We start from the raw sequence: 25,897 nt of genomic DNA, 5'->3' as shown, positions 1-25,897 counted from the left end.
CTAACAATCCAAGATGGGTTTACAAGATATCTAGTTGCTGTTCCTATTCCCAATCAACAAACTACAACAATTGTAGAAGCTTTTATCAATAATTGGATCTATGTGTTTGGATGTATGGAGACATTACATACTGACAGAGGAAGTTCCTACACATCCAACTTATTCAAGGAAGTTATGAAAGCTTTGGGTATAGTCAAGACTGTAACACCTGCCTACTCACCCGAAGGAGACAGAGTTGAACGGGCACACCGCGTACTTGGTGATCTGCTTAGATCAGACAGACGTTATGCTGCTCAAAGATGGACGGATAAACTTAGTGCTGCCCTCCTTGCCTACAATGCTTCCGTGAATCGGATAACAGGCATTTCACCTTTTGAAGCAGTATTTCACAGACCTGTCTCCCTGCCTGTTGATCTCATCTTTCCTTTTACAAAACCTGAAGGTAAATCATGGTCTACACACATTGAAGATCTTAAGCTCAAACTCAGTCAATTGAGTGAAATGATATGTAGACGACAACATACAGGTTTGATGAGAGAAAATGCAAGATATCAGAAGAGATCCACACCAGCCTTTAAAGAAGGGGACCTATGCTACTACTTTTTGGCCCGAGTCAAGAAAGGATTAACAAAGAAGTTAAACTCCCATTGGATAGGACCATTGAAAGTATTAAAAGTAGTTTCTGAATCTCTGGTGGTATTATATCCAGTTGGTAATTGGTGTAAATCACCCAGAGAAATCCCTGCAATTGTGAACAGACTGAAGCCTGTGCAACCAGATGTAGCAACCACTTACCTCCAGTCTGAAGACAAAATTGATCTAGATATTCTGGCTGATGAATTAGATGAAGGAGCTGAGTACCTTACCTTCCAAGATGAATTTGAAAGTAATTTACCTGATCCTCTGAAACAAATGGCAGATTTGCCCAACTGTCCAAATGTAGTTACCAACGAGACTGAAGATAAAATCACCAACCCTACCCAATCCCTGGAATTCTCAAACCAAGTTGAACAACCTGCCAATGAGATTGAAATTGGTCTACCTTCACAAGAATTTCAAGAATTTGAATTACCACAAGAAGAAGCCTTGGAAGCAAATCCCCTAGGGGATGTGGAACAAGAAGTTAATAGAAGAGCCACCCGGAATGCCGCTGCTATAGCCAGATTGAAGATTCAAGACCAGAGCTTCTCCTATAGAAGAAGAAAGACATAACTATATATACAAAAATTCACAAAACCTTTCATATATTCACAAAATGGAAAGGTTTAGTGATTTTATATATATATAAATTTTTGGTGTGAATGGACCAACACTATTTCAAATCAGATAAGAAGTAATTGAAAAATTATCAACATTCCATCTCTTAATGATTCTTAACTGACCATAGAAATTTGAAATCAGATAAGAATTAATTGAAAAATTATCAGCATTCCATCTCTTAATTATTCCAAACTGACTTTATCAAGCAGACAATCTCTTACTCATTAACAAACTCAAAATTTCAAAACAAAGATAGTCATCAAGCATCATTAGTGGTCAACAAACCTTGGGAACCAAGCCAGATCTTATCTTCACTAATTATTATACAAATTCTAGAAAGGGGGAGAAGAGATGTTATCAACAGAAAATTGGGTATTTAAACAGCAAGAATCTTATGGTTTTCATCAGTTGACTTTGAGTTCTCCACACATCAACACCTCCTAACAAAATGGCTGATAGAAGTCCTACCCTCTCTATTTCATCCAGCAGTGACGAAGGAAGCGATGGAAGTAGGTCTCCAACACCTGAAAGATCAAATACTTCCACTCCCATTGTACCAGATGAACCTTCTGAACAGGACCAGAAACAAAAGAAAGAAACCCAGCTAACTGAAGTACTGGACCTAATCACTGGGTTGTATGAAATATATATAATATTCATACAACCCCTACCCAACAACTGGCCTATGCCTGCTGTTGTTAGAATGAAAGAAAAAGAATGTAACCTGGCAGCCTCCATATTCCTCTCCCTGGAGTACGCGTTAAACATCTTCACGGAGAGTGGAGTTTTAGAGGGCGGGATGGCCATCCGTCCCAAAGAGATTCCTACTGGGACCCTTACTACACTAGTGGATTCCCTGGCAAACCTCATGGAGATGGTGACCAAACCCAATTGGACCCCCGCTGAGCTCCGTGATGTTGGATTCCACTGGACCCAGATTTGCAGTCCAAAACTGAAGAAAAAAAATAGCTACAAGAAGAGGTTGGAGAACATAAACAGAATCATCAGCCATCATGCTTCTGGTGCCAAGAGGGAGGAAGCCCTCAATAACATCAAGGATGCCTTGAAGTGTGACCTGAAGAAAATCCAAGATATGATCAATGATCCTCCCCATCCTCTCAGGCAGCCCTTCCTGGACCTTAGCTCCCTTGACGACAAGAACCAATCCCTCAAGATGGAAGTGCAAGAATTGAAGAAAACAATAGAAAAGGAGGAAGAGAAGTATACCCTGAAAGTTAAGGAACTAGAAGACACTATTAATCAACTACAGGAGGTTAACAAGGAGATGAGACAGAAGACCATGACTAAGGAGGAAATCAAGAAACTTCTGCGTGATAACAAGCGAGAGACAACTGAGGCCATTGAGAAACTGATCAGAAATGGTAACCGATCTGATAGATATAATACCAGCAGCCACTATTCAAGATCCAAACCTGGAACCAGTCACCATCAAGATGCCCGTTCATCACATAGGCAGCATTCCCCAACCAGACATGCTGACATCACCCTGGAGCCAAGAAACAAGAAGTCCAAGAATTAAATAAGAAAATAAAATGTAGTAGTCTAGCTTAGTTGAATTGTTCAAAATTTATTTGTGTTTGAACCAATAAACATTTATTCAACATAATGAAATTAAGTGTAAATCCTTATTTTAGAACAATAATGGTAATAATCCTTCTGTGGATATTCGCTACTGCTTGCTGTGCCGATAGCAAGGACAAATACACTCTTGATGCGTTGGATTGCCGGTATCCCACTCATATCACTTCTGGGTTGACTAATGAAATCTGTAACAACTGGAAAGTTAAAAAAACCCTAAATACCACTAAAGTGGCCATTCTCCAATACAGTGATACAAGAACCATCGCCGGATTTCGCTGTACACTCCGATATTCCTCGTTTTTCGAGGTCTGCGGATTTTTGTCTCATACCAAGCTCTTCAGACCACCTACTATCCAGCAATCATATATAATCAGCCCGGAACAATGCGAGCGTATGAGACAACAGAACATATACCAACAGGAGGACGGCACGTTGGTCAGCATAACTCATAACCATATCTACAACTACCAATTTGTCCGACATGGCAAACTGCAATACTCTTCGGACAATGTTGCATGTGAAGGGGCAAAGGTTCTAATACACAGAGAGGAAGTATCAAGTCTGGTTGAATTAGTTTCCGCTGAAGTTCTAATCAAGGAAGTTGAATTGGAAGTAGGCCCAGACTATGTAATAGACCTGGATTCCCACACCAAGCTACCGAAGATATGCAGCCACATTTCATCTTGTCAAGCAGGAACTGAGGCTTATGTGCTAGAGTACCCAGAATCAGCCTGCCCCCTTAGTGTAATTCGAAAAGCTGATATGGAATTGGTATTGGTAGAGACAGATGAAGGCTCTCAAGAAGTTTTGGTTGATCCTAAGAACAAAGTCTTTCTTACTTTAAAATCTCAAGAGAATGCTCCATCCTCCTGTAAGCCAGTATTCACTGTTTATGCTACTGAGTACTCAAACATTAAGGTCTTGAGTGCAGACTTAGCAATGTTTGACCTGATCAATGTTGACCATCATTTGGATCCATCGAACTTAGACATTGACTTGGAAATAAGAACTTCCGAATCCTACCTCATGTACTATTTTCAGACAGTCCTGAAGGACAAGATTGGAGATATAACCAACAAACTTTGTTCACTCAACAAGGACTCTCTAGGAATGCATGAATTATCTCCCTTCCACCCAAATAGCCTTCTGCGAATAAGAGGAGATGTCATACAAGAACTTCAGTGTAAGAAAGTAGTTGCTATAGCTAGGATAGGAGATAAACGAGGAGATCAGTGTTCAAGCGACAGCCTTCCTGTTTGGATTGAGAACCAACCATTGCGACTACAAGCCCGCACACACTTAGTAATTGATGAAGACCCCTTGGAAAGAATACCTTGCAATGCAGCATTTGTTCCTGTCTTTTTGTCATCTGATGGAGAAACGATGTTAATTGCAATGCCTGAAGTACAAACCACCAAAATTACCTTGGGACATTTATCATCAGACTATCTTCATCTAGACAGCACAAGTGAGTTCAACCATCCTTCCTTTGGAGAAGATTTACTCTACACTGCTGAAGAAATCAGTCAATTCAACAATTTAATTCACTTTCAAAGAACAAAACAACGAGTTCTTAACTCTATGGTATCCAGTTACTGTGAGGGCAATACACAATGTGGAGAATACCAACCTGCTAAAGGAACTTCAGCAGTATTTAATTTACAGCACCTAGAACAAGAAATTACTGGACCCTTCCAGTTCCTATTTGACTGGTCCAAGAAGATAGCACAAATAGGAAATGTTTGTTCTATTCTGATAGTGTTCATTGTTGTATTATCCACCTTTTACAAGCTATACAGAGTCCTCCTGCTAACCTGCCGTCATAAGATGGGATTTAGACAAGCAATCAAAATGGGATGGTTTGTAGATGCAACTATGCTACAGTTTATTGTTGACAAGAAAACTAGCAGATCTCAACCATCCAACCCCTTAAGGACCAATCAATATGGAGATGCTCTAGAACCTAATCAAGTGATACCTGCTGCTGAATCTGAAACTATACCACTTGCTGTTGTGTCTACCTCACCCCGGCGACCTACCTCTATTTGTAACCCATCAACATCTTCTCATCAAGGCAACCTGACTGACATACCTGACTCTTTACCTGTTGCTGTTCCAAGAACAACTGTTGAACCCTGGTACTAACTGACTCAAGACAACACACCCATGTTCCCCCCGGAGAGACCAAGATGTTTAAAAATTAAGACATATTGTCTGAATTTTTAAAGTCTGCTGGGGGTATAAAATGTAGTAGAATGCTACTGACCACAATACCAAGACTGTAAAGAAGCTATGCTCTAATGACTCTACACACACACATACCTACATTGGCCCTGAGTTTGACTCGACTCAAAATATCAGATATATCAGATAAAAACTAATGATTTAAGACACAATATGGTGTGAAACCATTCTAACATATTTTTTGTGAAGATTTCTTTCTGTGAGAAATATCTATGCAGACCAAGGAGAAGCATTAATTGAAAAGAGTATTCCTGTGGAACTGAAGACATTATTTGGAGAATTCTTATGTAGAATCTACAGACGCTAAATGGAGATTTTCCTTTGTGGAGATGTATACATATAATTGGAGATTTCTTGGGTAGAGATATTATTGTTTTATTTTAAGAAAATTTCTTTTGTGGAAATTTGCTATATATATATTTGGTGGTAAAGTGGCCACGCCATGGAGACAAAACTTTGAAGTAATCTACCTTCCCTTTTTCTGTTACAAACTCCCAACATCAACATATGACCATATTAGATATGATTCAAAGCTTGTTCCATTTAAGATGACACAAGATGAACACATATTCAAGATTACATATATGCATAAATGGAACTTCAACATTGGGCTTGCCTGTGGTCACCTTCCCTTTTGTTGTAAGCCTCCCAACCTTACACATGCAATCCAGAAGTTATGGTGTGACCATACGATGAAAACATGAATTCATATTTGGACTACCTTTCCCTTTTTGTACAAGCCCCCCCACATCACACCACACAGTCTCAGTTATGGGAGTCTATTGTGATGAACAGAGAATACACCACCATGTACCAGTACCAGTTATAAATCCTGCTGTAATGTTCAACTTTACAATCAACATGGAAACGGGCAATGATATACATCTATACACCAGATATTGCCTGTTCAAATGGACACCAAGTCATCAACACAACATGTCCTTATGGTGTGATCACAGTGACCTTTTTATGTAATATGTATCTTTATATGGCGCCATGTTTGTACTGTTTATAAATTCTCTTTTTGTATTCTATAATACTCATTTGATTTGACTATAAATACTCATTCAATCATTGTAATATTCAGTCATGTTTAAAATGTAGAACCAACAAGATCAATAAAGACTTAACAAGAAAGAAGACTCTTTTATTCGGACGAACAACTTTGACAAGAAGACCGGACTACAGGTTCCATCGTGGAGATCTGTAAAGTATCAACGAAGTGGACTTTACCACATAGGGCAGTTTTTTGTTTATTTCATTATCACCTAACCTAACCTTCATTTTAATTATTTTCATTATATTTCATTATATATCATTTTATATGCTTCATATAGATTGGGCCACCCGTAGGAAAAAAAAATACCCCAATTATTTCCACCTAGCGGCTGCGCCCCTAGAGGCCCCGAGGAGGGGCACTTGAGGAGGGGGGAGTCAAATTTGACAACCCAATTTCTTATTTTAGATTTTAAAAGGAAAAGTAAAAAAAATTGGGTAGGGGGGATTTTTTTTTTGGGGGGGGGGTATTTTTCATTTTTGGGGGGGTTGGAGGTGTCCCACCCTCCAAGAAAATAGTTATAAACCTTCCCGGGACCTATGAGAAGCTACCCTGTTAAGGAGAACCGGATCGGTTCAACGGTTAGCGAGATCCTTCGGTACAAACAGACACACAAACACACAGACAAACAGACATCCTGTTACTTTAGTATAAAGGATATATTTTAAAAACAGGGAGAGGTGAGAGTTTCAGTGCTTGACAGGCATTAAGAGGTAAAGCACATAAATTTGCCAACAAAAGGCAAAAATCTACAATACAAACGCCTATCTAGTGTTTGTTTGTGTGTCTTTGAGTGTATTTTTAAATCCTAATAAAACTACAACCGTTGAACCCCCACCCCCCATTCCAATACACCACACAAAAAAAAACATGATAACTAAAAGCTACAAAGAGAGGGGTAGGTTTCTGGTAGAATCCGTAAAGATGTGTGTTTTAAGGCTTAAAAATAGTAGTAGAACGATAATATTCACTAAATATGTGTATTTCTTATTGAAAAGAACTATAGACAAAAATTTTTTTAAAAAGTTTACATAAATTTTTATCATTATACTAGGCACTGTTTTTAACTTATAACACATAACATTTACGGATTCTACCAGAAACCTACCCCTTTCTTTCTATAAAAATAATATTTATTTGTTGCATTTTTATATCTTGATAAGTAGACATATCATTTCCGAAATTGATAACATTAGTTTTCATTCAACAAGGATGACAACACCCATAAGTTGCGAAGCACTAAAGAAAACAGGGATTGACAAACAGACAAACTAAGTTGACCAGTAGATTTTTAGTTAGATACATTAAGAATTTATTCCTTAAAACGGTTCCATCACAAACGCAGGAGTCCCAAACGTAGGAGTCGACAAACGCAGGAGTGTTAAAATATTAATTTAAGGGGGGGGTTTTTAATGCAACCATCTCGTAATCAGTGAGCAAATGGCACTTAGAATTCGAATTTCGATCTGAAATTTTGCATGAGTAATCCTTGGTAGGTCTATTTTCCCTAAATCGAACAAAAAGTTGGAAAAGTAACGGCTGGCGGCTAGCAGCTCAGCCGTTTAGCCGTTTTTTGCCTATTTTTAGGGCAAATTCATCATTAATTACGTAGGAATCAACTTTTTAAAACATATTTCTGGTTTAATTCATGTTAAATGATAACAATAACCATTTTTCAAAATTTTTAGTACCGGCTTCTAAACGGCTATAACCGGCTGAAAACGGCTGGGAGCCGCCAAGAGTATAAAGGGTAGATAGGGCTTGGGACATGTCTAGGGGTAGGTTTCTATGGGTGCTGAGCTCAAAAATGCTACTAAAAATAGTGACTGCCAATCCATATTGCAGCTAGGTAACAGCTGCAGCTGAGCTGCGAGCGGCCAAGAGTAGAATGAGTAGATAGGGCTTGTGACGTGTCTAGGGGTAGGTTTTTATAGGTGCTGAGCTCAAAAATGCTAACAAAAATAGTGGCGGCCCATCCACATGGCAGCTGGGTAATGGACGCAGCTCAGCTGGGTAACAACCGCAGCTCAGACGAGATAGGCCAAGAATAGAATGAGTACATGAGGCATGTGATGTGTCCAGGATTAGGTTTTTATGGGTGCTGAACTCATAAATGCTTCTAAAAATAGTTTTGGCCAATCCCTATGGCAGTTAAGTAATAGCTGCTGCTCAGCTGCGAGCGGCTAAGAGTAGAATGATTAGATAGGGCTTGTGACGTGTCTAGACGTAGGTTTTTATGGGTGCTGAGCTCAAAAATGGTACTAAAAATAGTGGCAACCCATCCATATGGCAGCTGGGTGACGGCCGAAGCTCAGCTGGTAGAGGCCAAGAGTAGAATGAGTACAGAGGGCATGTGACATGTCTAGGGGTAGGTTTTCATGGGTGCTGAGCTCAAAAATGCTACCAAAAATAGTGGCGACCCATCCATATGGCAGCTGAGTAACAGCTGCAGCTCAGCTGCAAGTGGCCAAGAGTAGAATGAGTAGATAAGGCTTGTGATGTGTCTAGGATAGGCTTTCATGGGTGCTGAGCTCAAAAATGGTACCAAAAATAGTGGCAGCCCATCCACATTGCAGCTGGGTATCAGCTGCAGCTCAGCTGCGCGCCACCAAGAGTATAATGAGTAGATAGAGCTTGTGACGTGTCTCAGGGTAGGTTTTTATGGGTGTTGAGCTCAAATATGCTACTAAAAATAGTGGCGACCAATCCACATATGGCAGCTGAGTAACAGCTACAGCTCAGCTAGGAGCGGCCAAGAGTAGAATGAGTAGATAGGGCTTGTGATGTGTCTTAGGGTAGGTTTTTATGAGTGCTGAGCTCAAAATGCTACCAAAAATAGTGGTGACCCATCCATGTGGCAGCTGGGTAACGGCGGCAGCTCATCTGGGAGCAGCCGAAAGTAAAATGAGTACATAGGGCTTGTGACGTGTCCAGGGGTAGGTATTTATGAGTGCTGAGCTCAAAATACTACCAATAATAGTGGCGGCTCATCCATATGGCAGCTGGGTAACAGCTACAGCCCACAAGCCCTATCTACTCATTCTACTCTAAGCCTCCCCCAGCTGAGCTGCAGCCGTTACCCAGCTGCCATCAGGGCGACCACTCCAAAACAAAAAAAATATAGTATTTTTATAGTATATTTTTTTAATCCATATAGTATATATAGTATATTTTTTTAAAGTCATATAGTATGATATAGTATCGGACTTTAGAATTATTTAGTAATACATAGTATATACTATAATACTATATACATCATCAATAATAACTCAAAGTATAGCTGTTATTAAAGCAATTTCACATATAAGGGGCATACACTGTGATTATTAGGCACGGTATCAATGTTAGACTATAGGTTATTTAGGATAAAAGTTTACTTTTGGTTAGTATTTCACATATATTTAATCATTTTTTGGATAGGTCTCAGGTTCAAATTCTACAGGCTAGTAAAAAAATTAAAATTTCTGTTTGAAGAGTTGGAGATCAACTTATAAAACAAAATGTGCATCTTTTTGGATGTTATTAACATAAAAGAAGAAAAAAATTAAAATAGGCCTCCAAGTTCTGGTCTTGCAGGCCTCCAGGTCCACTCTGGATAGGTTATAAATATTTTTTTATTTGAAGAGTTAGAGGCCAACTAATAAAACAGAATATGCATCTTTTTAAAGCTATCAACATATCTGAAGAAAAAATTTAAATCGGCCTCCAAGTTCTGGTCCTGTAGACCTCCATGTCCACTCTGGACAGGTAAAATTCAAATTTCTTGTTTGAAGAATTAGAGGTCAACTTATAAAAAAGAATTTTTTTGGATGTTATTAACATAACTGAAGAAAAAATTTAAATCGACCTCCAAGTTCTTGTCCTGCAGACTCTGGACAGGTAAAAATCAAACTTCCCTTAATTAAACAGTTAATGGTATATTTGTTAAACAAAATGAGCTTATATTTGGATGCTATTTATATGTTTAAAGAAAAATGACAATCGACCTCCAAGTTTTGATGCTGCAGGCGTCCAGGTGGACTCTACACAGGTAAAAATAAAAATTTCTTATTTATGTAGTTAGAGGTTAGTTTATAAAACACCGTAAGCATCTTTTTAGATGTTATTTACATATCTGAAGAAAAAATACAATTGAACTCCAGGTCCAGGTGCTGCAGGATTCCATGTAGACTCTGTCCGGAGAAAACCTGGAGGCCTGAACTTAAACTCTTCAAATAAGAAATTTGAGTCTTTTACCTGTCCTGAATGAACCTGAACTTGGATCCCGATATGTTAATATTATCCAAATAAATGCATATTCTGTTATATAAAAAGACTCTTCATTTACTAAGTATATTTAGGATTACTTTTATTTAATGAAATCTTCCAATTTTTAACATTTCCAAAACAGCCTGCTTTGTTGCATCAAGATCCATTACAGATCTATATAGGAAATAAACGTCTATAAATGAGCTCGAGTCTTCCAATGGTAAAGTGTTTAAAACTCATAGTGCTCCAATAATACTCATTAAACTCTCATTGACCAAAGCGATAAGACCTTTATCCTATTTGTTTATGGAATGAATTAAGTTTTTCACTTCATGTACATATTTGAATTACATTGAAGTATTTAATCCTTATTTCATAAATAAAAAATATACTTTCATAATAGAGTAAATCTAAAAAAACTGTATTTTAAAAAAATTCGATTGTGACGACACTTCCTTTGTGTTGAAATATTAAAACTAAAATTTTAATCATATTAACCCTTTGGTGATGGTAATGTGAAAAAAATATAATTGAAATAATCTTTTTAAAATCATTTAAATTAATAAATATTTACTTCTTTCTTTTAGATAGTAATGGCTGGGGAGGAAAATTGATTTATTGAGAAATAGATAAATAGATATCAAGGCGGGTTGGTTTTCAACTTTTTTGGAATTTCACATTTTTTCACATTGGCAAGGGTTACTGGGCCTATATAAAACCCTGTGAAACTTGAAACAGGTTTTTTAATCCAAAAACAACAGGCGCGCGGGGGGTAATAAAAAGTGCCCACCCCCTTATAAAACCAAAAATTGAAATTCCTTCAAACACAGGCATGTTGCATATCAAAATGACCGCATTGAAATGCTGATTATGAATCTGAAAACCGTTTTGAAAAATATTGCTCCTAGTTCGAATAAGAGCTCATTAAGTACCTAAAAAGGCTGATTTAGTCAAATTGTTCATTTAGGTAGGTTATTTAAAAATTATTTCAGACTGAATCAATATTTTTCAAAACGGTTTTCAGATCTGTAATCAGCATTTCAATGCGGTCATTTTGATATGCAACATGCCTGTGTTTGAAGGAATTTCCATTTTTGATTTTATAAGGGGGGCGGGCACATTTTATAACCCCCGCGAGCCCGTTGTTTTTGGATTAAAAAACCTTTTTCAAATTTCACAGGGTTTTATATTGGCCCAGTAACCCTTGCCAATGTGAAAAAATGTAAAATTCCAAAAAAGTTGGAAATCAACCCGCCTTAATAGATATGTACTTATAGAAAACTAGCCAAATTTGATAGTTTACCTGTTCAGAGTGGACCTAAAGGCCTGCAGGACCTGAACTTGGAGGCTGATTTATATATTTTCTACAGATATGTTAATAAGATCAAAAAATACATATTCTGTTTTATAAGTTGACATCTAACTCTTAATATAAGAAATTTGATTTTTTACCTGTCCAGAGTGGACCTAGAGGCCTTATGGCTTGACCCTGGGGGCTAATTTTCAATTTTTTTTCTCAGATATGTTAACAACATCCAAAAAAATGCATATTCTGTTTTATATGTTGACCTCTAACTCTTCAAACAAAAAAATTGAATTTTTACCAGTCCAGAGTTGACCTGGTGGCCTGCAGGACCAGAACTTGGAGGCCAATTTAAATTTTTTTTCTTCGGATATGTTAATAACATCTTGAAAGATGCATATTTTGCCTTTTAGCCTGCAGCACCTGAACCTGGAAACTTATCAAAAAAATCATTAAATATAAGTGAAATACTACCCAAAAGTATATTTTTATCCCAAATACCCTATAGTCTCACATTAATACCTAGCCTAATAATCACGGAGTAAGCGAAAGTGGTAAAACTTCCCTTTCACCCTTAAGTTATTTCTGTGAAAAATAACTGATATTTAAATCATAATCACAAACAAAAATATATTTTAAAGGATTTTCTTCATCACTTTTTTACTGTAGAGCTTTATGCATTTTTGTCGTATCACAGTATCTTTTGAGCCCCCCGCAGGGGCTAGAAATAGGAGAAACCTACTGTGAAAATCAGACAAAACGCTCCTTAAGAGGCGTTGTCACAAAACTGACAATATTCGTTTTTTGTTATATAAATGTAATATTATATAGTATATATAGTAAATTTTGGTCTAGTAAAGGTAATAATATATAGTATATATAGTAAATTTTGGTCATATAGTATGATATAGTATCCAAATTCATCCTATATAGTATAAATAGTATATATAGTATGCAGTGGTCGCCCTGCATATTGATGGATCGCCACTATTTTTGGGAGCATTTTTGAGCTCAGTACCAAAAAAACTTACCCCAAGACACATCACAAGCCCTATGTACTCATTTTATTCTTGGCTGCTCCCATCTGAGCTGCAGCTGTTGCTCAGATGCCATATAGATTGGCCGCCACTATTTTTGGTACCATTTTTGAGCTCCGCACCCATTAAAACCTACCCCTAGACACGTCATAAGCCCTATCTACTCATTCTACTCTTGGCCTCTCACAGCTGAGCTTCGGCTGTTACCCAGCTGCCATATGGATGGACAGCTACTATTTTTGGTAGCATTTTTGAGCTCAGCACCCATAAAAACCTACACCTAGACACGTCATAAGCCCCATCTACTCATTCTACTCTTGACCGCTCGCAGCCGAGCTTCGGCCATTAGCCAGCTGCCATATAGATGGGCTGCCACTATTTTTGGTACCATTTTTGTGCGCAGCACCCATAAAAACCTACCTCTAGACACGTCACAAGCCCTATCTAATCATTCAACTCTTAGCCGCTCGCAGCTGAGCAGCAGCTATTACTTAACTGCCATATGGATTGGCCGAAACTATTTTTAAAGCATTTTTGAGTTCAGCACCCATAATAACCTAACCCTGGACATGTCACATGCCCTATGTACTCATTCTACTCTTGGCCTCTCCCAGCTGAGCTGCCGCCGTTACCCAGCTGCCACATGGATGGGCCGCCACAATTTTTGGTAGCATTTTTGAGCTCAGCACCCATAAAAACCTATCCGTAGACACGTCACAAGCCCTATCTACTCATTCTACTCTTGGCCGCTCGCAGCTGGGCTGCCGCTGTTACCCAGCTGCCATTTGGATTGGCCGTCACTATTTTTAGTAGTATTTTTGAGCTCAGCACCCATAAAAACCTACCCCTAGACATGTCACAAGCCCTATCTACTCTTCATACTCTTGGCCGCTCCCAGCCGTTTTCAGCCGGTTCTAGCCGTTTAGCAGCTGGTACTAGAAATTTAAAAAGTGGTTATTGCTATCATTTAATATGAATTAAACCAAAACTATGTTTTAAAAAGATGATTCCTACGTAAATAATGATGAATTTACCCTAAAAATAGGCCAAAAACGGCTAAACGGCTGAGCTGCAGCCGCCAGCCGTTACTTTTCCAACTTTTTGTTAGATTTAGGGAAAAAAGACCTACCAAGGATTGCCCATGCAAAATTTCAGCTCGAAATTCGAATTCTAAGTGCCATTTGCTCACTGATTACGAGATGGTTGCATTAAAAACCCCCCCCTTGGCACTTCGAATTCGAATTTCGATCTGAAATTTTGCATGAGTAATCCTTGGTAGGTCTATTTTCCCTAAATCGAACAAAAAGTTGGAAAAGTAACGGCTGGCAGCTGGCGGCTCAGCCGTTTAGCCGTTTTTTTGCCTATTTTCAGGGCAAATTCATCATTAATTACGTAGGAATCAACTTTTAAAAACATATTTTTGGTTTAATTCATGTTAAATGATAGCAATAACCATTTTTTAAATTTCTAGTACCAGCTGCTAAACGGCTAGAACCGGCTGAAAACGGCTGGGAGCCGCCAAGATTATGAAGAGTAGATAGGGCATGTGACATGTCAAGGGGTAGGTTTTTATGGTTGCTGAGCTCAAAAAAGCTACCAAAAATAGTGGCGGCCCATCCATATGGCAGCTGGGTAACAGCTGCAGCTCAGCTGGGAGCGGCCAAGAGTAGAATCAGTAGATAGGGCTTGTGACGTGTCTAGGGGTAGGTTTTTATAAGTGCTGAGCTCAATTCTACTACAAAAAATAGAAGTAGCCTATCTATATGGCAGCTGGGTTATGTCCGCAGCTCAGCTGGGAGTGGCCAATAGTAGAATGAGAAGGTTTAGCTTGTGACATGTCTAGGGGTAGGTTTTTAGGGGTGCTGAGCTCAAATATACTGCCAAAAATAGTGGCCGCCAATCCATATGGCAGCTGTGTAACGGCCGCAGCTCACCTTTAAGCGGCCAAGAGTAGAATGAGTAGATAGGGCTTGTGACGTGTCTAGGGGTAGGTTTTTATGGGTGCTGAGCTCAATACTACTACCAAAAATAGAAGCAGCCCATCCATATGGCAGCTGGGTAACGGCCGCAGCTTACCTTAGAGCGGCCAAGAGTATAAAGAGTAGATAGGGCTTGTGACATGTTTAGGGGTAGGCTTGTGACATGTCTATTGCCTAGGGGTAGGTTTTTATGGGTGCTGAGCTCAAAAATGCTACCAAAATTAGTGGTGGCCCATCCATATGGCAGCTGGGTAAGAGCTGCAGCTCAGCTGGGAACTGCCAAGAGTAAATTGAGTAGATAGGGCTTGTGATATGTCTAGGGGTAGGTTTTAATGGGTGCTGAGCTTAATACTACTACCAAAAATAGAAGCTGCCCATCCATATAGCAGCTGGGTAACGGCCGCAGCTCACCTAAGAGCGGCCAGGAGTATGAAGAGTAGATAGGGCTTGTGACATGTTTAGGGGTAGGTTTTTATGGTTGCTGAGCTCAAAAATGCTACCAAAAATAGTGGCAGCCCATCCTTATGGCAGCTGGGTAATAGCTGCAGCTCAGCTGGGAGCGGCCAAGAGTAGAATCAGTAGATAGGGCTTATGCTGTATCTAGGGGTAGGTTTTTATGTGTGCTGAGCTCAATACTTCTACAAAAATTAGTGGCAGCCCATCCATATGGCAGCTGGGTAACGGCTGCAGCTCAGCTGAGAGCGGCCAAGAGTAGAATGAGTAGATAGGGCTTGTGACATGTCTAGGGGTAGGTTTTTATGGGTGCTGAGCTCAAAAATACTACCAAAAATAGGGGCGGCCCATCCCTATGGCAGCTGGGTAACAGCAGCAGCTCAGCTGGGAGCGGCCAAGAGTAGAATCAGTAGATAGGGCTTGTACCGTGTCTAGGGGTAGGTTTTTATGTTTGCTGAGCTCAATACTACTACAAAAATAGTGGCGACCAATCCACATGGCAGCTGGGTAACAGCTGCAGCTCAGCTGAGAGCGGCCAAGAGTAGAATGAGTAGATAGGGCTTGTGACGTGTCTAGGGGTAGGTTTTTAGGGGTGCTGAGCTCAAAAATACTAACAAAAGTAGGGGCTGCCCATCCACATGGCAGCTGGGTAACAGCTACAGCTCAGCAAGACACGTCACAAGCCCTATGTACTCATTATATTCTTGGCCGCTCCCAGCTGAGATGCAGCTGTTACCCACTATTTTTTGTAGTATTATTGAGCTCAGCACCCATAAAAACCTACCCCAAGACACGCCACAAGCCCCATCTACTTATTCTACTCTTGGCCGCTACCAGCTGAGCTGCAGCTGTTACCCAGCTGCCATATGGATGGGCTGCCACTATTTTTGGTAGCATTTTTGAGCTCAGCAACCATAAAAACTTACCCCTAGACATGTCACATGCCCTATCTACTCATCATACTTTTGGCGGCTCCCAGCCGTTTTCAGCCGGTTCTAGCCGTTTAGCAGCTGGTACTAGAAATTTAAAAAATGGTTATTGCTATCATTTAACATGAATTAAACCAAAAATATGTTTTTAAAAGTTGATTCCTACGTAATTAATGATGAATTTGCCCTGAAAATAGGCAAAAAACGGCTAAACGGCTGAGCCGCCAGCTGCCAGCCGTTACTTTTCCAAATTTTTGTTCGATTTAGGGAAAATAGACCTACCAAGGATTACTCATGCAAAATTTCAGATCAAAATTCGAATTCTAAGTGCCATTTATACATTGATTACGAGATGGTTGCATTAAAAACCCCCCCCTTAAGTATTTTTATACAGATTAGGTTAGGTTAAGATATGAATGTACAAATAAGCCCCCCGCAGGGGTTTGCCATTTAAAAATCTATAATTGGTCTTAAAAAGGTTAGGTTAGGTTAAGTGTCCACTCCGACGTTTAGAACTACTGCGTTTGTCCTATGACCCTTAAAAAACACGAAACTTTCCATATTTTATTCTTTCATATTAAGACCGACACACCAACTGAATGTTCATTGGTATGGAGAATCTACACACAAAAAAACTTAGACGTCTATCTTGAATAACAGCCGAAAAAATCACATATCCCCAAAAAGCGATACTGACTGACGGACAGACAGATATGCAAAGTTAAACATAGAGTTATAGAATATAAAAATATTGGAAGATAAAGAAATATAGAAAAAGTAGAAAAGAGAAATATTATAAATTATTAAGTTGTAAGGTTTTAAACAGGGTGGGGAAAAACCCAGGATTTTTTTAAAAAGCCCAGCCCAACCCAACCCAAAAACCCAACCCAAAAACCCTTAAAAACCCAGGGTTTTAAGGGTTTTTATGGGGGTTTTATTGGTTTTTTTTTATAAAAAAAACCCTGGGTGGGTTTTTTGTATGCCCACCCTGGTTTTAAAGGTTCGCCTCTTTTAAGATCCTAGCTAAAACAAGGAAGCCTCGGGAATCGTCCCTTTCATGATATCGCCTCTTAAAGGACGTTTCATCGTATTTTCACAGTAGCGTTCTTCCTATTTCTAGCCCCTGAGGTGGGCTCTAACCCTGTAGGTCAGTCACCTAACCTAACCTAAAATAACCTATCAAAATACGACGAAACGCCCCTTAAGAGGCGATGTCACGAAAGGGAAGCTTCTCATATATCCCGCGATGGGTTACCTATGGTTTTTTTTTAACATGACACTTTTTCATACTATTTTTGGATCTTGGACAAAGTAGCCTCCGGACAAAGTAGCCTCCTAAGGAAAGTAGCTTCCACTGTTAATAAAGGTCATGGACGCAGCGCTCGGCCCCCTGGCCTGCCTAGCCGCGGGCGCTCGGCCCCCTTGCTTATAACCTAACCTAACCCAACCTAAAAATTTCAAGTTATTATTCAATGTAAAACAATTATTCATATTATATTCTTATTTCAAGAGATTCCTGGTACGAGGCCTCAATTTATCATTCATTATGTGTATCTATGTGTTGTCCACGTATATGAAAATATAAAGATAATATTTTATGTTGTTTATAGTTTTAGTTTGTTGTTTTAGTTATAGCTTTGTGTTTATTATCAATATTTCCCATTTCAAATAGCTGGCAAAATTAGATTTGTAGAACAGCTGCCACATCCACGTATGTTGATTAACAGAGTGCCTATCAATTATTGATTATCACGTACATAATATCAGTATTACCCTTTTCCCATGCTCCTCTGCGGAGAGCGTCATTCATTACGGTGACACACACACACACACACACTTAATTTAGGACACCTGCCATACTCGGCGAGGGTGAGGTAATAATGAGTAGCTCTCATGAGACAGCGGGTCAAGTCATAATGTGCTTGATAGCCCTAGTGGCTATACAAAAGTGTCTCAGCCTACTCCATGACTACTAAGGTCCAAACCCTAAGAAACTATGGCTAATCAATCAAACATAATGCATTAGGTACGGATTTACAAAAGTTACCGTTTTATTGGCCCCGGGCCTATTTTATCACTTTATACCTGATGTTCTAGAGTCATCACCATCTGGATCATCAATATCACTTAATTCATCTGCTTCATCCTGGTTAAAAAGAAGGATCATGGAAACGAAGTTGCAGGTTTCATCGTATTTTCACATTAGCTTTTGAAAGGTTATTTTAGGTTAGGTTAAGTTAAGTAAATGTTAATGATTGCCCCGCAGTGTTAGAAAAACTGCCTCGCAAGGGCTAGAAATATGAGAAAAGCTACTGTGAAAATACGACGAAACCCGCAACTTCGTTTTCTTTACATGATCAAAAAAACTTTATTATGTTCATCAGGTGTCGTTGAATATCCTGCGTTATCCTCTCAGCAATTTATTTTCGAATCATGGAAAGAAAACGAAGTTGCGGGTTTCGTAGTATTTTCACATTAGCTTTTCTCCTATTTCTAGCCCCTGAGGGGCAATCATTAACATTTACTTAAACTAACCTAACCTAAAATAACCTTTAAAAAGCTACTGTGAAAATACGACGAAACCCGCAACTTCGTTTTCTTTTCATTCCCCTTTTTTTCTTCTAATTTGGAAATTTTTATATAATAACAATGGTCCCTATTGATAACTCAATGATGATGAATAAAAGTTCCCCTTAAAATGAAAGGTTGAAAAGATTGGGCCCTACTAGTTTGGAACCAACCAATCACAATTCAATAAAAGTATACAAAAAGGAGCAGCTGCTAAATTAAAGTAGTAAGCTTTTTTGTCTGCTGAACCGATTTGGTTCTACTTTACATATTGTAGCTTCTCTTAGAGCCTGGGAAGGTTTATAACAATTTTGGGGGAGGGTACCATCATCCTCCCAAGAGGAGAAATCGCCCGTTGAAAAAAAAATTACCCCTCACCCACAAACAATAAAAAATTGGGTTATCAAATTCAACTCCCCCCCCCCCTTCAGGTGCCCCTAGAGGCCTCTAGGGGAGGGGGTGTAGCCGCTAGTAAACTATAAACTGGTGTGTACTTTACCTTTATATCCAGCTCACTTTCTAGTTCACTCTCTGTTGTGGTGTCGAGTTTGATGCGGTCACTCTTCATTTCATCCAGCAATAATTTCAGGGAGCTGGAAGCATTCTAATAATTTTTAAAAGTCAGAGCGAGAGAGGGGACAATGGGCTGCTTATTACACTAGTCTCCAAAGTTTTATAATAGCGTTTTCTTATTCGTTGGCTCAACAACTTTGGGAACCTTTTTTCAGTTGAGTGTTCAAACGTTTAAACCATTAATTGTAATCTACAGAAGGTTAAATTTTGTGTATAATGATTGAGGATATACCACGGTTGGACCCTCAGATGTCAAAACTTTATTTTAGGGTTTGGCCAAAATGACTTAGCAATTGTATCTGTAAGTACGTCTAATAACACCCTTTGCTATTTTTAAAATCCTAGAAAATTTTTTTTGCAAGAAAATTGCATAAATTCGCAACCTTTTTTAGAACCACTACATAACTCGAGTTTTAAAACTTTTTATATAAAATCCTTTTTACAAAAAATATCAATAATTACTTAAAATTAAACCTGAAAGAAAAAAAATCTCATTACACGTGTTAATTTGCATGTTTTAGGTCTTTATTTGAGGAAAGTATAACTTCCACATTTTTGACAATAATATATTTTTTTAACATTTCAAAGTAAAATATAATAAAACCTGAACGATTTTTCTTGAATTATCAGTTGAAAATTTCATCAAACATGCAATTTAAGTGATGAAAATTTAATAAAATCATTTTTTGAATGTTTAGAATTACCAATTTTCTACATTTAAAACAAAATGTTAACAAAATTTAAAAACATTCTAATATATAACTTTAAAAATCAATAACATTTTATAAAATGATGTTTTAAAAAATAAATCATTAAAAGGTATTAAAATGCATTTTAAGTTGCTTAAAATTAAAACGAGAATATCTTTTTACACTTTATTCTTTGTAATAGAGATTAATCGTCATTTGCTGAAAATGAAACATTTAATTACCTAATTGAATCTTTTTGTGACCATGTTTAAACTTTTTAATTTTTACACTAAGGTGTTTTTTAATGAAAATCTTTGTTGAATTCTCTTTTGCGACAAAAAAAGAAAGGGAATTTTTTACTATTTCTAGATTATCTTATGTAATTTAAACTATATAATATGAAATAATTTTTAATTGTCTTTCTTTTGAGCCACAAAACACTGTAAAATGTAACATATATGCAAAAATAACAATTTTTTTAATGAATATTATAATATCCTTATATGACATTGCGTCAGAGCTTATTCTTTAGATCATATGTTCATGAAAAGTAGTCATAAACTTGGAGGGTTGCGCTATTTATTAGAATATTAAATAAACTTGAATGGTAAAAATATTAGCATAGCCTTTGTCAATTCAAATGCTTTAGGTATATTATTCGGAAAGTTAGTTAAAAAAGAGAGAATTTGCTGTGTATACTGTTGAAAGACTTTCAAAAATGTAAATTACAAAGCAATCCTAAAAGATCGGGTCGTAGGCGAGTCTTAGTCGGGGGTTTTCTGATAGCAAATATTGCGTTATTGGTATACAATGTAAAAAAAAACATTTTAAAGAAATTCTTTAACCCATTAGTGACGAACCAGCTTTTAACGCCCGGTTCCAGAAAATGCCGAAAAAAACCGGTTCTCAGTTTTAGGATTGCATCATTCTCAGTATGAATCCCCCCTCTACTACCCTGGTTTTCATTTCCCCCTGGAGCAGGCAGATTTGCTTACTTCCGTTTGCCGGTATAGCTCAACAAAATTTGAAAACCAAGAAAAACAAGGTGATTTTAAAATACCCCTCCTAACTTTTTTGTTTATGAAGTAAAGTTAGTGATTTTTTTCGTGAAATTTAAAGTTTATTGGCAACTACATTCATTTGTGAATTCGTTTTATTCAAATTATTATTTTTTATATGATTTTTTTATCGTTTTTTTACGTTCTATATAGGCCCGGCTCGGCATATGGGGGGAAAGTCTAAAATTTTTATTACCCGGTTTTACTAATAGATCTTTTTTACAACAACAACAAAAACCGGGTTTATTAACCAAAAAGGGGTGGTACCTATAGTCAAAATCTTAAATGTGATATAAATTGTTTTGTATGTTAGTTGTAGCTCTATCAATTACATGAGGTTATGTAGTTTTCAATTACGGATCGTATCATAGTTTTAAAAAGTGTTCATCTCACTTTGGGCGTTCAAAAATTACATTTTTAATTTTTTGGGCCAAATAACCGGGTATTTAGGTCGAAAACGGGCTTTAATGCCGGGGGAAAGCACAAAAAAACGCCAAAAACGGTTATTAATGCCGAACGGTTTCTTTACTCGCGCCGAACCGGGTTTTCCTGCAACTTTCCTGTGCACGCCACTAGAGCAAAACAAAAAAATTGGAATTCCGTTTTTACCATTATAAAGCTTCCCTGAGATTTTCAGCTCGATCGGTCCATAAAAGTGGCGCTCGGCACTAATGGGTTAAATAAAACCCAACGTGTATTGGCAGTACAAACATCTTAATGCTAGCAGACATATGTTTATCAACATTTGCAGAAAACTATATCCACAAGAAAAATTATTCAGGTTTCTACTTCACAATTTTAAATATTTCTTTCTGATAAAATGTTTGACATATATCGTATAATCATTTACCAAAAAAAATATTTTGATAATTTAGATTTCAGAGAAGATTAATCCTTTCAAAAAACTAAGACGACATTTTGCATCTTCTGTCATGACATTTTAGAAAAAATATAAAAAAAAAAAATTTAGTATGAAAACTATTTTCATCGATTTTTCTGAAGGTATTATCGTATTCTGTGGCTTTGTTGTTATCATTTACTTATATCGAAAGTGCCAAACATTGTACCCTAACTTATTCATTTAATAAAAAACCAACCGTGATACGTATATTTTCGGCCATTGTTCTATCCATTTAGATCCCAGATAAAAAGTAATCTGAGACATAAATGTGTGAAAATATCAGGTTCAAGATTCCAAACTTACAATATTAAAAACAAGGGATCTAAAGGGATAAGAATATGGCTGATAAATTGATGTTCATCCGCAATGACACACAAAATTAACCCTTCTGTAGATTACAATTAGTGGTTATAACGTTGGAACACTCAATTTTGAAATTTACAGTATGTGTCCCCTCTCTCACTTAGTTCTATGACATGAACTAAAATGGTTTGTCTCAACCATGACACTTTGGTTGAGTTTGACTTCCGAATTAGCGGGAAGTTCACGAGATCAGTTGGCGAACATACAAACCCCCAATACCAGGAACCATCAAGTTTCAACAGCAGGTTTGAATATAGATTTATTGATGAAATTATTTCAAAGTCCTGAAATTACAAAATCAATTAGTTCATAATTCCAGTTATTTATAACCACGTAATCTTAATTGCTTTTTAAAAATCATTTTTCTCTACGATTAAGAATCTTTGGAAACTTTGGCTTTAAAGGAAAATTATTTGATTTAATAAATCATTGTTAAATGCAAAAATAAAGGCACATAAAAATTACTAAAACATATATTAATCATAATTAAGTTCATGCTTAGCTGGCTAAAGCCTTTTTAAAACTACATATAATCGTCCTATACACCATTCTTCCTAATAAAATTAACAAATTCTACCTGAAGTTCTTATGGTTTCAAATCCCTGGTATACTAGGGTCGTTCACGCACTATGAGACCAATGATAGGCCCAATTTTGTTCTCCGAAATCTTCACACACTCATATCTCATTCAAAAGTGAAAAACGTGGGCGCATATAAACAATCCATGCCGCGTCTATTACTGAAGGAAAGTCAAACAAGACGACATTTGCGCTTAGTTTAGGATAATGATAAGGAATTAATTTCGACCTTGATAAACACAAAGCTTCCTCGAAAAGAGGTTAAGACATGGTTCATCCTGTTGCTATGTCAGATACGCGACATTAATAGTGAAGAGTTGAGGGGAATGCCTGCGGCCAAAACAGGAGCAACTCATATAGCCATGCACAGTAAGTGCAGTCAATATTTTTTTTTGGGTGGAAAATGGTTGCAGCTACTTTAAAAATGGTAGTTAAATAATAATTAGTTTATGAAAAAGTAATTTTATGGTAAAAGGTCCATCTAAATCACATTTGTTACTTGTTTGTAGTTCAAAAATTTTCTTAGAGTGACATTTTCATTTCGAAGACGACATTATTATATTTATAATATACGCAGCATTTATAACAACTTTAAAATCATCGTTACGTGACAACCAGTGGACGGATTTTAGATTGGTCAACGGATTTGAATTTATTACGACCAGGACTATTTTTTTGCCACCTTGGCCGACTAAATCGGCCAAGGAATAACCGGCTACGGTATTTTTAAATTTTACTTCAATTCTATGCAATTATTATCATGTCTACAACTTTAAAAACATCGTTACGCGACAACCAGTGGACGGATTTTAGATTGGTCAACGGATTTGAATTAATTACGACCAGGACTATTTTTTTGCCACCTTAGACGACTAAATCGGCTGAGGAATAGCCGAATACGATATTTTTAAACTTAACATGAAGAAAATTTGGGCCGATTATGTTCATCGGCCGAATCCGGCCAAAGTCGGCCGATTTCCGGCCGGCCGATAACGAAAACAGCTTGCTAATACTGTTCCAATTTGGTTACACTTTTAAGGGAAGGTTTATAAATGTCTTAGGGTTGGTTTTAGGCTTTGTTCCTGACCTCCATCAGACTCCCCAATAGGATAAGGATCAAACAACTAATATTCTAATATTATAGCTTCTAAAATCCTTATTTCTGAACCAATTTTTAAAAAATAAAGGTCTAGCAGCACAGTTATGGGACCTGGAAAACGATTAAAGCAATCGTTATATGCGTGGATTGAATCATAACAAAGATATTAAAAACCGCATGAAGGTTTAGGGTTAGCAGAGTTATAAAATTAAAAAAAAAATTTAGCTCAAAGATATAAACTTTTCAGATAATTGGCAATTAAAATCCTTATTTGTATCATAAAAGGTAATAGCTGCACAATCATTCCAAATGTTATAGCCATTTTAGAGAATATTGACTGCACTTAATGCACAGTTAGGACTTCCAGACAAAGGTCGTGTAATCAGGATTGGTTTATTGTGTTTTTTTTTTTTTTTTTTGGGGGGGGGTATTGTTTTTTTGAAGATTATTTGGGATTTTTAAAATTATCAATAAATCGTTATAATCGTGTATACTCGCTAACCGCTGAACCGATATGGTTGACTTGGGTTATTTTATGCCAACCCTGCGTGTAATCAAATAGTTGGTTGTCTGTTGGGAATTACCTTACTAACTTAGTACCCTGGGCGAAAAAGCGCGTTACACCGCAAAGTATATTCAATGTGGCGTGTAGAGGAGGCGTCACCTAGCCCCCAAAGGGTCACCATTAATGGATAAGACAGTGGTCGATAAATTAAAGTAGATCCCCATGATTAAAATACATTATCTCTGGAGTATTTAAAATTACACTGATACCCAAAGTTTTATCATTGTTCATCTACAAAGTTTGGGTACTCTATTATATAACAAACCTGTAAAGAATTTGAAGCTTGATGCAAAGACTGGCAAATAGTTTCAATTCTTGTCGGTTCTCTAAACACTTTCCCGGCATTTCTAAATAAAAATAAGGATGACAACATCCATAAAAGCGAAGCTCTGAAACGGTAGGACAAACGAATATTAACACTTGTAGAAACTCAGAACTTAATAAAAGTAAAGCAAAAAAAAATTATTTGTAAGTCTAAATCGTCATAGTAATTATTATAACAAAAATTAGAAGAATAGAATATTTACCCAAATCATACAAAATTTGTTGTCAAAAAGTAAAAATCAACATGTTTTAAATGAACATACGAATAAAGAATTGGTAAACTTCCTAAATCGTACCTAGTTGTTATAAGAATCATCATGCAAAGTTTGAAATCGATAGGGCAATTCTAACATGCCTAAATTAACGAAAAGATCTAACCTTGTCAAAATCATCCCTCTCCGTCTTTAAGTGCCTCTAGAGGCCTCTAGGGGCGCAGCCGCTAGTACAATAAAAAAACAATAACTAGTGCTAAAAAAATGCCAAATAACAAACCTAATAGAGTCCGTTGCTTCTTCGAGAAGATAAGCCGCGTTGATGATGCTGCTGGCCGCTTTTTCTAGTTCTCGCATTTTTATCTGGAAGACAAATATTTGATAATCAACACGTAGCGCATCCACTCGTCGTCGGGAATGTGATAGGTTCGAATCTCGGTCCGACACCGCGTCATAACTAAAGACGTTAATAGTGGTTCGTACTGCTGCTGAGTCAGGTGCGTGACGTAGATAGTTAGATTAGGGGGAATGCCTTGGCCCAAAAACAGGCGCAACTCACTACCATGCACAGTGAGGACTTCTCAGTCAAAGGTCGTGTAATCAAAAGGTTGGTTGTCTGATAGGCAAATGGACGCTTTACACCACAATCATAGGGCTTAGTCAGCGGCCTATGGAGAGAAAACGACTTGTTACTGTTACTGTTAATTATTTGATGTTGTGATTGTAGGAAAGAATATATATACAACAAACTAAAAAATTGGTAAAAATCATTTGGGGGATTTTTCCTTAGTTTTTTCTAAGATTTTTTTTCCAAAAAAAATTTAGAGTCGAGGATTTTTCCAAATTTTTCTAAGA

At 37.4% G+C, this 25,897-nt stretch overlaps 1 protein-coding gene across 1 annotated transcript in view; it reads right to left on the bottom strand.

The window, feature by feature from the left end:
• The window catches only part of LOC145307274 (uncharacterized), a 40,382-nt gene extending 14,970 nt beyond the window's left edge, over positions 1-25,412 (bottom strand). Inside the window, exons 1-4 of the mRNA XM_080149639.1 lie at positions 25,323-25,412; positions 24,772-24,853; positions 19,180-19,284; positions 18,198-18,258 (exon numbers count right to left, since the gene is read on the bottom strand). Of these exons, the coding sequence (XP_080005765.1) occupies positions 18,198-18,258; positions 19,180-19,284; positions 24,772-24,853; positions 25,323-25,399 (325 nt within the window). The 5' untranslated portion in view covers positions 25,400-25,412. The remainder of the gene's footprint in view (positions 1-18,197; positions 18,259-19,179; positions 19,285-24,771; positions 24,854-25,322) is intronic.
• Between the last annotated feature and the right edge of the window lie 485 nt (positions 25,413-25,897).

The sequence above is a fragment of the Acartia tonsa genome, chromosome 15 (genome assembly GCF_053477335.1).
Source record: "Acartia tonsa isolate MP-2025a chromosome 15, ASM5347733v1, whole genome shotgun sequence".
In the NCBI taxonomy this organism is placed as follows: Eukaryota; Metazoa; Arthropoda; class Copepoda; order Calanoida; family Acartiidae; genus Acartia; species Acartia tonsa.
This window is presented reverse-complemented; position numbering and strand designations above follow the sequence as displayed.